The sequence below is a fragment of the Jaculus jaculus genome, chromosome 11, assembly GCF_020740685.1.
Source record: "Jaculus jaculus isolate mJacJac1 chromosome 11, mJacJac1.mat.Y.cur, whole genome shotgun sequence".
Taxonomy (NCBI): domain Eukaryota; kingdom Metazoa; phylum Chordata; class Mammalia; order Rodentia; family Dipodidae; genus Jaculus; species Jaculus jaculus.
In genome coordinates, this window is record NC_059112.1 from 108,608,960 (window position 1) to 108,621,568 (window position 12,609).

Below are 12,609 nucleotides of genomic sequence, written 5' to 3' on the forward strand. Positions count from 1 at the left end.
TCCAAAGTATAAAGCAGAGGCAAGCAAAAATAAATAAACATCAAGACCAAGAAGCAGTACTCTGTCCTTGTCCCCCACCTTACCCAGCAAGGCTGGGTGAGAAGGTCCACTCACATGTAGCCAAGCAGGGTGAGAGGGAATCCAGAGAGAATGCATGAGGAGCTGGGATAGCCCTATAGTTGATTGAAATGGATTCTTACCTCAGAGTCAGGTACGCAAAAGGGAAGGGCCGATTGATTTATAGATTTGAAGGCGCAGTCAGACGTGGTGGCGCATGCCTTGAATCCCAACACTTGGGAGGCAGAGGTAGGACGCTTACTGAGAGTTCGAGGCCACCCTGAGACTATATAGTGAGTTCCAGGTCAGCCTGGACAAGCGTGAGACCCTACCTCGAAAAACCAAAAAAAAAAAAAAAAAAGATTTGAAGTGGCGGACTCCAGGGCCAGCCCATCTGGTACTGTAGGCCTTAGCGTGCTAAACTGTAGACAGCAAGGTGCACTGTAGCAGAGTTTTGATCAGACACAAGTTACATTCATGCCAGGGAGGGGTGGTGTCTCCTGGTTCTCTCTGGGCCTCAGTTTCTGAGACTGCCTAAAAGAAGCTAGCTTTCTCCTTTTCTCCTTCAGGGTCATCCCTAAAAAGCATCCTTTCTAGGTTTGTCAATCCTTACCCCAGTCAAAGGAGGCCCAGAGACATGGTAGATGAGATTTGGCACAAGTTGGAGCCGGTTTGTTGGATGTCAGGAATACAGGAGGGGCCATAAGGGCTTTACCCTTTGGAAATGCTGGTGATGAGCCTAATCTTTTGCAGACAATTCTCATATGGGTCCTTGGAGTTCTGATGGGTACCTTTCCCTCTGCAGATATCCTGCAAGGAAACTTTAAACCAGACTTCTACCTGAAGTACATCCAAAAGGATCTCCGCCTGGCCATTGCGCTAGGCGATGCCGTCAACCACCCGACTCCTATGGCAGCTGCAGCCAATGAGGTAACTTGAAAGAGTGTACAGCTTCTGTTTCTTTTTTTTTGGCGGGGGTGGCGGGGGAGCAGTGTTCTCAGGTGGAGTCTTGCTCTAGCTCAGGCTGACATGGAATTCATTATGTAGTCTCAAGGTGGCCTGAAACTCAGGGTACGTTTGCCTCCTCGGTGCTGGGATTTATGGCATGCAACACCACACCTGTTTTTGTTTTTTTTTAATGCCTAATTTAATTTCTTTATTTGAGAAAGAGAGAGTGAATATGTTGCCAGTACCTCTAGCTGCTGCAAACAAACTTCAGACACATGCACTACTTTGTGCATTGGGCTTTACATCATTACTGAGGAATCGAAGCCAGGCCATCAGACTGCAAGCCTTTAACCCTGGAGCCATCTCACACCCTATTTCTTATTTGTCTGTTTCTCTACTTCCCTTTCTTCACTTTTTCTTCCTTTCCATTTATTGAGGCAGGATCTTTTATAAATATTTTGTTTGTTTGTAATATTTTATTTATTTATTTATTTGAAAGAAAAAGAGGTACATAGAATGGGCACATCAGGACCTCCAGTGACTGCAGATGAACTCCAGGCTCCTGTGCCACTTTGTGCATCTGGCTTACGTGGGTTCTGGGAAATCCAGCCTGGGGTCTTCTGCCCTTGCAGGCAGGCGCCGTAGCTGCTCAGCCTCACGCCAGCCCTGACCTTGAATTTACACTCCTGCTGCCTCGGTCTTCTGTGACCATACATGCTCCCTTCACACCTGGGTTTTGCTTTGCTTAGCTTTCCTTTCTGTGTTGTTTTGTTTGGTTTTTTGAGGTAGTTTCACTCTAGCCCAGGCTGACCTCAAATTCACTATGTAGTCAGTCTCAGAATGGCCTCGAACTCATGGTGACCCTCCAACTCTTCCTCCCAAGTGCTGGGATTAAAGGCATGAGCCACCATGCCCAGCTTTTTCATATTTTGTTCCCCTGTCATTACACAGGGAAGAAAGGAAACATACATATGTGGAATTGCAGTATTCTGTGTGGTTCACATAATTTTAGCCCAGTTTCCACTTCCCTTTAAGTTGTTACAAGTCATTTTTTGCTTTTTCTAACCCTTTCAGGTGAAAACATAAGCAGTGGTTTCAGTCATTTCATATTTTTACTTATATATTTGAGAGGGGGAGAGAGAATGGACACACCAGGGCCTCTAGCTGCTGCAAACAAACGCCAGATACATGTGCCACCTTGTGCATCTGGCTTATATGGGTACTGAAGAATTGAACCTGGGTTCTTTGGCTCTGCAGGCCTCAACCACTAAGCCATTTCTCCAGCCCTAGACACTTTATCTTTATGACATGGTCATTAAAGCTGCAGATTTCCTTTTGAACCATACTATTTATTTCTCTTTGAGTTTCTTTGGTCTATTGCCCCAGGGTGGTTTCAGACTTGAGGCGATCCTCCTACTTCAGCCTCACAAGTGTTGGATTAAAGGTGTGAGTCACTACACCTGGCTTTTCTGGTCATTTCTGAGTCTTCATGCCACGGCTCTTTTGGGTTGTAGTACTATTTCATGTCCTTCCTGCTCTTTCTAATCATGGGCTCTTGGCAGTGAATCCATGTTCCTTGTGTATTTTACAACATAAGAGCTCTTCTATAAAAGCTTTTTTTTTTTTTTTTTTTTTTTTGGGTTTTTCGAGGTAGGGTCTCACACTGGTCCAGGCTGACCTGGAATTAACTCTGTAGTCTCAGGGTGGCCTTGAACTCATGGCAATCCTCCTACCTCTGCCTCCTGAGTGCTGGGATTAAAGGCGTGCGCCACCACGCCCGGCTTAAAAGCATTTTTTTGTTCATTTTTATTTATTTATTTGAGAGAGACAGAAAGAGAAAATGGGTGCTCCAGGACCCCCAGCCACTGCAAACGAACTCCAGACATGTGTGCCTCCTTGTGCATCTGGCTAACGTGGGTCCTGGGGAATCGAGCCTCGAACCAGCGTCCTTAGGTTTCACAGGCAAGCGCTTAACTGCTAAGCCATCTCTCCAGCCCAAGAGCTCTTCTTTAGATAGATAGTTCCAGAGGGTTCCAGCTGTGGCTTCAGCTAGAAATGCTTCTCTTTGGTAGGTCCTGGTGCTGAAGAGTTCTTGGGCATGGCAGCAGGGCTCGGCTTCATTTCACAGTGGACCCTGATCCTATGGACCACTGTATCTTGTGAGCTCAGGCTCTCTTGGTTAGTTCCCCAATGTGTAGCATCTGTGTTGAAGTGTGATTGGCTAGAGCCTCTGTCTTGACGTTTTACTTCTGCTTGTCCCTGTTGTCCCATCTTCATTTGTTTTCTCTCTCTCACCTTCCTTAGAGGTATGTAAATATATATTTTAAAATTCCATTTTCATCTGTTGGCTTTCTGACTGTGCCCCTTTGCACTTTTGATTGGCTGCTCAGTAACTTCACAGCCTCCTCAGAATCATGTGCCAATTTATATAAAATGGAAACAACCTCCCTTCTCCATCTACTTGTCCTAGTTCCTCTGGACTGACCATTTTCATTGCTCTCCATTTCTTCCTCTGATACTGTTTCTTTAAGCTGGAAGGTGTTCTCTAAGAGTTTCTTAGATGGCAGCCTGCCAGTGATTGAATTCTGATACCTGGAAAGGTCCTCCTTTAGCCTTCTTGCTGTTATCATAACAGTTCTGTGACTCTCGTTTCAGAGTCTCTGCCCGGACTATAGGAGGGACTTTGTGACTTAGGGACTTGCCTCAGCTCACTGGCTGCCACATGGCCTATCACAGGACTGCTCTGATTCTTCCAAGGCTCTTACATGGTTACTCCTGCCCCTAGAGTGGCAGAGGTAGAAAGATTGCCGAAGAGTTTGAGGCTACCCTGAGACTACATAGTGAATTCCAGGCCAGCTTGGGCTAAAAAAAAAAAAGATGAAGAAGCAAAAAAAGAAATAGGAGTAAGCTGAGAGAGATGACACACACCTGTAATCCCATCGATTAGGAGGTGTGTGTAGGAAGATCAGGAGTTCAGGGTCATCCAACACTACAGACCTAATTCAAGACCAACCTGAGATAACAGCCAAAAGAAAAAGATAAAGCTACCAGGCATGGTGGCGCATACCTTTAATCCCAGCACTCGGGAGGGAGGCAGAGGTAGGATCGCCATTAGTTCAAGGCCACCCTGAGATTACATAGTGAATTCCAGGTCAGCTTTGAACTAAAGCAAGACCCTACTTCAGAAAACCAAAAGAAAAAGAAGAAAGAAAAATAAAAGTAAAAGAGACTAATTGAGATGGGGAGGGGATATAATGAAGACTGGATTTGTGGGGAGGGGGCACAAGTATTATGATTTATTATCCATAATTTATGAAAGTTGTCAAAAGAAAAGTTTAAAAAGAGGGAGCACTCAAAAGGGACTTTGAGCTGATGGAGAGGCTCCACCCATTTTGAGAGGAAGAGCATTCCATGCAGAGGGGACAGCAGGGACAGCACCCTTGAGGATAATGACATCCTTAGAAAGTCATCTACAGCCAGGGCCACCCTGTGACTACTAATATCACTGAGCACTTTGCATCTGTGAGCACCCATGATCCTCCCAGTAAACCCATGAACGTCAGCAACCTGTCCCGCTCCACGTGGGAAAATGGTCAAATCGTGTAGAATCTGAGGTTCTTGGCCCAAGGGCTGGGTCTCAGTTTAGCGGCTTTGGCCAGAGACCAATCTCTGCCTTTCTTTTCAGGTGTACAAAAGAGCCAAGGCACTGGACCAGTCTGATAATGACATGTCTGCCGTGTACCGAGCCTACATACACTAAGCCTCACTACCCACCCACCTCCATCTCCTCTGGCCTCTTCCTGAAGTGGGGTGGGATGCCTGGACTTTGCTCTGGACCAGTCACCTGTCTCCATGTCCTTTTATACAGACTTTGAGACTTGTGTCAGCACAGCACATAGCATCACCCTCCCTCCCTGGGGCCCAGGCAGGGAATGAGGACCTCAGCAGGGTGACTAGTGAAGAAGCGTTTAAGCTGGGCCTGGGCCCTGGAGCAAGAGGCTGTGTATTTCTTTCTCTTTTTTCTCCTTCTCCTCTCATCTCTCTCCCTTCCTTCTCCTCTTCTCTCCCTCCCTCCCTCTCCCTTGCCAGCTCTCACTCTCAACACACACACAGGTTCTTGTCCCAGGACAGAATCTGTTGCCTGGCTTTTTTGTTCCAAGCTTGTCTGATCTTAACCCCCCTTGGGTCACGGAGCTGGAATCGGCAGGAAAGCGCTGGAAGCCTTCCCTCAGCTTCCCGAGGGCAGAGGCTGTCAGGGGACCAGGCCCCTGCCAGACCCCTGCAAGGAGAGGCCCTGGGCCAGCGTAAACCAGCACAGACCCCAGTGGAGGCCTGGCTCCTTGACCCTCATCCTCAGGTGACCAGCTGAGGAGGATTCTCCTGTCAACGGCCTTGTGAACTGAAGACAGACTGGCATCACCTCCCTCACTATTGCTGGGCACCCAGCCTGGCTGGCCCCAGCTCCTGCTTTGCTGTGGGAGCATGCTCCTCCCAGACCGCTTTGGATTTGCATTCCAGCTCTTGGGAAAGAAAGGGTCCTAAGGGCACCAAGAGCACAGTAGAGAGTGGGGGTGGCTCCTTCCTGTTTCCGTTAAGATTAAGACAGTCTCTTCATCTGGCCCTGAAGAGCGGCTCTGACTAGGCCACCTACTCCAGCCTTCCCTGCATGTATGTCCTGCTTCTCATTTCCTAGCCTCTCTTCCCTTGGAGATAGTATTTCTGCCTGTCCAGTTTGGCCCAGACCCAGCCTGACTGATGGTGAGCGTTTCTTAGGCTCGGCTTCTGATGGGGAATGATCATGATCTGTGGTGCTTCCCCAGGCTGGGGTCTTGTCAGGAGGGAACAGGGCCTGAACTAGCAGTGGAGCTGCCATGGCCTCAGGCCCTAGCATTTCTCCTTGGAAGAGGGGACCAGAAAGGGGCTCAGAATATCCATGAGAACAAGAAATCACCCAAGGGATGGGATTTCCAAAGTCTTGGTGTGCGGGTCAGCATTTACAGTGACTAATATATATATAAAGGAGGCCATGCCAGGGAAGGATCCCTCCTGACTTGGCCCATTTCCACGGGGTACATCCTGGGATGGTAGGGTCTCAGAGGACATGGGAGTGGCAGCAAAGAAGAACTGCAGATTCTGTGCGCTTCGCTTCACTGAGTTGGTGAACTCGGCCTGTCCTGGGCCTGAGGACACTGGGGGTGGGGTGGGGGGAGATGCTGTAAGGAAACCGGTTAGTCAATGTTGTCTTAATATTGTTGACAATTCTGTAAAGTTCATTTTTATGAATATTTCTGTTTAAGCTATTTCACGTTTGTTTTGAAATCCTTCCCTTCTAAGGAGAAAATGTGACGCTTGTGAAAATGCTTGTAAGAAAGTTCCCGCCCCTTTCATTTAAATCTTTAAATGACAAATCTTTTAGGTGATTAAGGTTGTGAATTTTTATTTTTGTTTTTAATGACATTTGTCTTTCAGAATAGGATTGTGTGGTAATGTTTAAATGGCAAAAACAAAACATGATTTTGTGCAATTAACAAAGCTACTGCAAGAAAAATAAAACATTTCTTGGTACCACAGTTGTGCCACTTGAGTCCCAGCCCTTGGGGACCTGGGCAGTGGGCGGGGCCCAGCATCCTGGTCCTTGCTGCCTGAGGATAGTCTCGCTGCCTGGAGAACCAATAGGGAGATGGTGCGATGAGGAGCAGCCCCATGAGCCAACCGATGGGGACGGGGGCGGGGCTGGCGGCCGAAGAGTGCGGTCGGACGGCGTCGGGGCCGGGTGCACGGATCCTGGTGCTGGCGGGCTCCCGGGAGCGCCGGGCCCACCTGCTTCGTGGCCTCCAGCCTTGACCCGGGGCGGACAAGGCGCTGGCCCGTCCGCAGCTCGGAGATAGGTTGGGGGCGGGGCTTGTGCCCGGTTCACCTATCGGCGCCGGGAGGAGGAGAAGGGGCGGGCACCGCGGACCCAGGGACCGGGATCCGAGCGACGGCCTGAGCTGCGCGGCGCTGCGACGATGGCGACCGCGATGGCTGCCACCGCGGCGGAGCGGGCCGTGCTGGTGAGGCGGGCGGCGGGGACGGCGGGGGGGCGGCGGGGAGGCGCCGGTCCAGACCGTGACTGGCGCCCTGCCCGCAGGAGGAGGAGTTCCGCTGGCTGCTGCACGCCGAGGTGCACGCTGTGCTGCGACAGCTGCAAGACATCCTCAAGGTAACGCGACCGCGGTCCCCGGGCGGCTTCTCCCAGGGCCTTTGCACACCCCACGTCCCCCGCTGGCCCTGCCGATCCTCCCTCCACCGACCGTGCGGTGGCTGCCTCCTGAGCACCTGCTGGTACCGAGAGTCCGGTCTTCAAACACGATCCCCCGCCCCCATCAGTAAGAGTCCAGTCGGGCAGGGCGAAGCAGCTGTGTGAGTGCAGAGTCCTGAGAAGACCAGACCTGGAGAAAGCCTGGGCTCAGGCGAGAGCTCCCTCTGAAGCAGACGCATTTAATCTGAGAGCTCAACTGGCGAGGTGACAAAAGCCTGTAATCCCAGCACTGAGGAGGCTGAGGCAGAATGATCACGAGTTTGAAGGCGACCCCGGGCTGTATAATGAGACCCTATCTCCAAGAAAAAAGAAGTTTGATGATCTGAGAGCCAAAAGAATTCTTCCCACCCCCTGCACTATGATCTCAGCCAAGTCACTTGACTTCTCTGAGCCAGTTTCCTAAATCTAGAGCTGTTTCATGTTGGCTCTATGCAGGTTACTGTAACTACCGTGTGGTTTCCTCCCACACCCAAGCTCAGCTGGGAGCCTTGCCCCTTTGTATTTGACCCCCTTCTTTTTTTTTTTTTTTTTTATTCTTTTGTTTGTTTTTCGAGGTAGGGTCTCACTCTAGCCCAGGTTGGCATGGAGTTCACTGTGTAGTCACAGGGTAGCCTTGAACTCACAGCGATCCTCCCACTTCTGCCTCCCGGGTACTGGAATTAACGCATGCCTCACCACAACAGGCTGTATTCCCCATCTTGTTGCCCACAGCAGGTATTCAAGACTAGAATGAGCAGGTCTGGGCCCACAGAGTCCTGGAAGCTTAAGTAGGGCTGCCCATCCTAGTTAACTCCAAGATGCCAGGTCAGGCCTATCTACTTCCTCCCTTCCCTGGCTGGCCCAGGGTCTGGGGTCCTCAGCTAGGGCACTGGACAGACGGGGGTGACCTGTACTTGGCTGCCCCTATCTCCCACAGGAGGCCTCTCTCCGCTTCACTCTGCCGGGCTCGGGCACAGAAGGGCCTGCCAAGCAGGAGAACTTTATCCTGGGCAGCTGTGGGTGAGCTGGGTTAGCCAGAAATTCCAGGGATAGGTTCCCTGGGTGGGGAGGGAACTCCTGGGGTACCTGGAGGAGGAGGTGTCCTCAGTGATCCACCATGGGACAGCAAAGGGGGCAGCCTGCTGGTGGGGGGAGGAGACAGCAGCAAAAGCCCTTCTGACTCCCACGTATTTTAGCACAGACCAGGTGAAGGGAGTGCTAACTCTGCAAGGGGATGCCCTAAGCCAGGCGGTGAGTCTCCCCCCGCCCCATCCCAGGCCCTGTCCTCTTCCAGTCCTGCCAGGAATGAGGGTGGTGGGGACCTTCAGTTTGTCTCAGCTCTGCCATCAGCCACCTGTGTGAATCTAGGCAGAAACCCCGACCTTTCTGGGCCTCAGTTTCCTTGTTTGTTACTAATATGAACACCAACTTTCACACTTCCTCATGGGCCCGGTGTGCAGATTCAGAAAGGGGGTGGCTTTGCACTTGCCATCTTGCCATCTGGACCCAGTGAGGTATGAGCACTGGCAACATAAAGCTGGCCAACATCAAAGTTGAAGGTGCCAACAATCCAGCTCTGGTCTTCACTGAGCCCTGGTCCAGGCGCCAAGGCACGGCATATAATCCCTCTTGCCCATGGCTTCAGTTTTGGTCTTGGTAGACACCCGCTTACCCTCCTTCCCTTCCCCTTTTCCCTTTCCCAATCTCTCTTCCCTTTCACTGTTTTGTGGCTCCTCTTGGGCCCAACTTCCTGTTTCCTAACCTTCCTGTTCACCAACCCCCAAAAAAACGGGCGAGGTGATGATGAGGCCTGAGCACCCACCCACTCACTCCTGCCCCTGCCTGGGCTCAGGAGGGTGGGCGTCCTCTTGCCGCTTATTGCTCTCTGGCTGTCAGGACGTGAACCTGAAGATGCCACGGAACAGTCAGCTGTTGCACTTCGCCTTCCGGGAGGACAAGCAATGGAAACTACAGCAGGTAAGTGGTCACTGGTGGCCAGGGCCTGGGCTGCAGGGCAGGCCTGGGCAGGTCTCTCCCAGAGAGTCCTGGGGGGAGAGATTTGTAGCCACAGTAAACCAGGGAGGGCACTGAGCTCACCCCCTACAGGGGCTTCCCACGGCCCTGGAATTAAGTTCTGGCCTACCTATCCATAGACCACCACATGACACACACTCAGCCCACCCCACTGTGATGTGGTCACCACAGGCCTTTGCCCGGGCACGCAGCCCTGCCCCACTCTCTCCCTGTGGTGGTTCTCAGCTCACAGGTGGCTCACTCAGGGCCTCACTGCACCCTCCCCCCCCCCCCAGGGCATCCCCTCCATGCTCCTGCCCCATGATTCTTTCTTCCCTCAGGTCCCACAGAATTATTACAGATTAACTTTTTTTTTTTTTTTTTTTTTTTCTTTCCGAGGTAGGGTCTCACTCTAGCTGGAATTCACTATGTAGTCTCAGGCTGGCCTCAAACTCATGGCAAGTCTCCTACCTCTGCTTCCCAAGTGCTGGGATTAAAGGTGTGCTCCACCATACCCACACAAATTAACAATTCTTACTTGGAGTTGTCTGTCCTTCGGACAGTGAGCTGCCAGGGACTGAGCTACCTGCCTCAGTTACCATTAGTGCCTTGTGCCTGGCTCTCTCAGGCACAGAGGAGTGGCTTTGGAGGATACAGTGACCACGGACTACACTGGCAAGAGATGCGGCTACTCTGAGTTTGCCGTGGCCCCAGCCTGTTGGCCAATTAGAGGGGCTCTCTTCCCAGATCCAAGATGCCAGGAACCACGTGAGCCAAGCCATCTACCTCCTCTCCAACCGAGATGAGAGCTACCAATTCAAGACTGGCGCTGAAGTCCTGAAGGTGAATCCCCTTGTTCCAGCCCAGTCCCCGTGCAGGGCCGGACCCCCAGCCTCAGACCTGTGCCCTTGCTGTAAGCTCGACAACCTAGAGTCACGTTCTTAGCCACCATGTGCCTGTGTTCCCTCATGGGGATCAAGCTAGAGTGGTCTTAACTATGGTCATGCAAGTAAAATGGCCCCCAAGTTCTAACTGCTAGTAGCCATTGCATTGATAGTAGAAAGGCCACATGCCATGTGGGGACACCTGACTCCGATCCCCACGCCTCCAGCTTTAGCTCTGTGATCCCCATGTGGCAGCCCCTCCTCGTGGTAAGCAACCCTGCCGGGATCACAGGGTTCAGGCCTAGGAACCATGGTCACCTGGCTGATGCTAACGGGTAGGAAGTGGAGAAAGCCAGGCTAGCCAAGAGTGGCAGCTGTGGTGTGCCCTCCCCAGCTCATGGATGCCGTGATGCTGCAGCTGACCAGAGCCCGTAACCGCCTCACCACCCCAGCCACCCTCACCCTGCCTGAGATTGCAGCCAGCGGCCTCACGGTCAGTGCCTCACACAGCCCAGCGCCCGGCTGGTGGGAATTCTGTGTGTTCTGGAATGAGGTTCTTGGTCTCTATCCTAAATCCTCCCTGGCTCCCAGTATGACTTTCAAACCCAGCAGTGCAGGAAGATTCCAGGGGCACATGGGAAGGGTCTGGAGCCCCGGAAGGTGGGGTGGTACTGGGATCCCCACCAAGTAATTCAGGGTCAGGAGACCTTCATCCCACATGACTTCCCCAGAGGATGTTTGCGCCCACCCTGCCCTCTGACCTGCTGGTCAACGTCTACATCAACCTCAACAAGCTCTGCCTCACCGTGTACCAGCTGCACGTCCTGCAGCCCACCTCCACCAAGGTGAGGCTGCCCCCCTGTCCCGGTGCCGCACAGCAGCCCTGCCCAGAGCCCTTCCCCTCAACCTCACAGGCTCTGGTGCTTGCTTCTGCCTAGAACTTCCGCCCATCCGGAGGTGCTGTGCTGCACAGCCCCGGGGCCATGTTGTAAGTACACAAGCAGTGGGGGGGGTTCTGGAGAGCCCCTCCCCACCCCTCTGCATCTTGGGGCTGGGTCCAGGCCCGCCCTCAGAAGCCTACCCTGTGTCTCCCCCAAACCCCAGCGAGTGGGGCTCACAGCGCCTGGAGGTGAGCCACGTGCACAAGGTGGAGTGCGTCATCCCCTGGCTCAACGATGCGCTGGTGTACTTCACCGTCTCCCTGCAGCTCTGCCAACAGCTCAAGGATAAGGTGTGTGCATGGTTGGGGAGGGGCCACTCGAGGGGATCTTGACACGCCTCCCAAGAGGCCCGCGTCATCCAAGTCCATTATATCCACCACCACACCAGGCAGTTGGGATCAGCTCCGCCCTATGTGGCTTGACGTCTCACCTAGGATAAGAAGGGTGCTGCACCGTGCTGACCACACTCCTTGCACCCACTGGCTATGCCTCCACCATGCCCTCTACTGACCACACCCCTCCCTCTGCAGATCTCTGTGTTTTCCAGCTACTGGAGCTACAGGCCCTTCTAAGAAGGACACCCCCACCCCACAGCCCCGCCGTGCCGTGCGGTCCCTCTCCCCCGTGTGCACTCCTTGTAGTGTCGGCCACAGCTGGGCACCGTGGAATACCTGTCTCTTCTCTCCCCACCCTGCAACATCTGCACTATCAGGAACAAACACTGGAGGTGCCCAAAGAAAGGGGCACGCCGCTTTGGTGTCTGTACGGGACGGCTGGGAAGGCAGCCTGACAGGTGGCCACACTCCCAGCCCTGCTCTCCTGGGCATCGGGGAAACCCTTGGACTCAGGGTGGGGCCAGGCCCAAGGCTCTCCTTCCTCCCCAGCAGTCACCCACTCAGCTCCCACTGGTGGGTAAAAGATGATGGGTAACACTGAGCTATGAGTTGGGGCTGGGGGGGGGTGTGGAGAACCAAGCAGAGGAAGCTGCCACGTGAATAAGCTACATAGTCCCAGTATTGTTGGTCCTGCAACCCCAATGGGACCCCTAAGAAATAAAGATAATCAGATTTTTGTCTGGAACTCTCTCTCATCTGTCCGTCTGAGCAGGTATCCAGCCAGGGAGTCACTGATGATCAGTGATCTCTCTTGTTCCTAACGCCTGGTTTCTCCCACTCAGCCTAATGCCAGGGCCAGGCATGAAACCCACCTTCTGTGTGTGTGAGAGGAGGTCTGGCAGCATTGCCCAGGGTGCCCTGAACTTGTAATCCTCCTGCCTCAGCTTCTTGAGTGCTGGGAAAACAGTCTGGGTCATCACGCCCAGACAGAACCCATCTTTGAGAGGAGTCGCTGGCTGTGGAACGGCCCCGGTGGGATGGTGACAAGGGCCTGCCCAAGATCACAGGCTGGGTGAGCAGGAGGCCGCAGGAGCACCAGTGAGCCCCCGAGTTGCCCACAGCGGAGTTTGGAACACAGTCCACACGGAGGC

The 12,609-nt window shown here is 52.9% G+C and overlaps 2 protein-coding genes across 3 annotated transcripts in view; both read left to right on the forward strand.

Annotated features, from left to right (window-relative positions):
• The window catches only part of Glyr1 (glyoxylate reductase 1 homolog), a 42,747-nt gene extending 36,172 nt beyond the window's left edge, over nt 1-6,575 (forward strand). For both annotated transcript variants that reach the window (XM_045161755.1, XM_045161756.1), the window contains exons 15-16: nt 863-987; nt 4,691-6,575. In XM_045161755.1, the coding sequence (XP_045017690.1) occupies nt 863-987; nt 4,691-4,765 (200 nt within the window). In that variant the 3' untranslated portion in view covers nt 4,766-6,575. The remainder of the gene's footprint in view (nt 1-862; nt 988-4,690) is intronic.
• Nucleotides 6,576-6,802: 227 nt separating this feature from the next.
• Nucleotides 6,803-12,203, forward strand: Rogdi (rogdi atypical leucine zipper). Its single transcript, XM_004652239.2, has 11 exons — nt 6,803-7,058; nt 7,136-7,207; nt 8,223-8,305; nt 8,482-8,536; nt 9,182-9,262; nt 10,046-10,141; nt 10,577-10,675; nt 10,914-11,027; nt 11,121-11,170; nt 11,287-11,413; nt 11,654-12,203. The coding sequence occupies exons 1-11, from the start codon at nt 7,014-7,016 to the stop codon at nt 11,693-11,695; spliced, it is 864 nt and encodes a 287-aa protein (XP_004652296.1). The 5' UTR covers nt 6,803-7,013; the 3' UTR covers nt 11,696-12,203.
• Nucleotides 12,204-12,609: the final 406 nt, after the last annotated feature.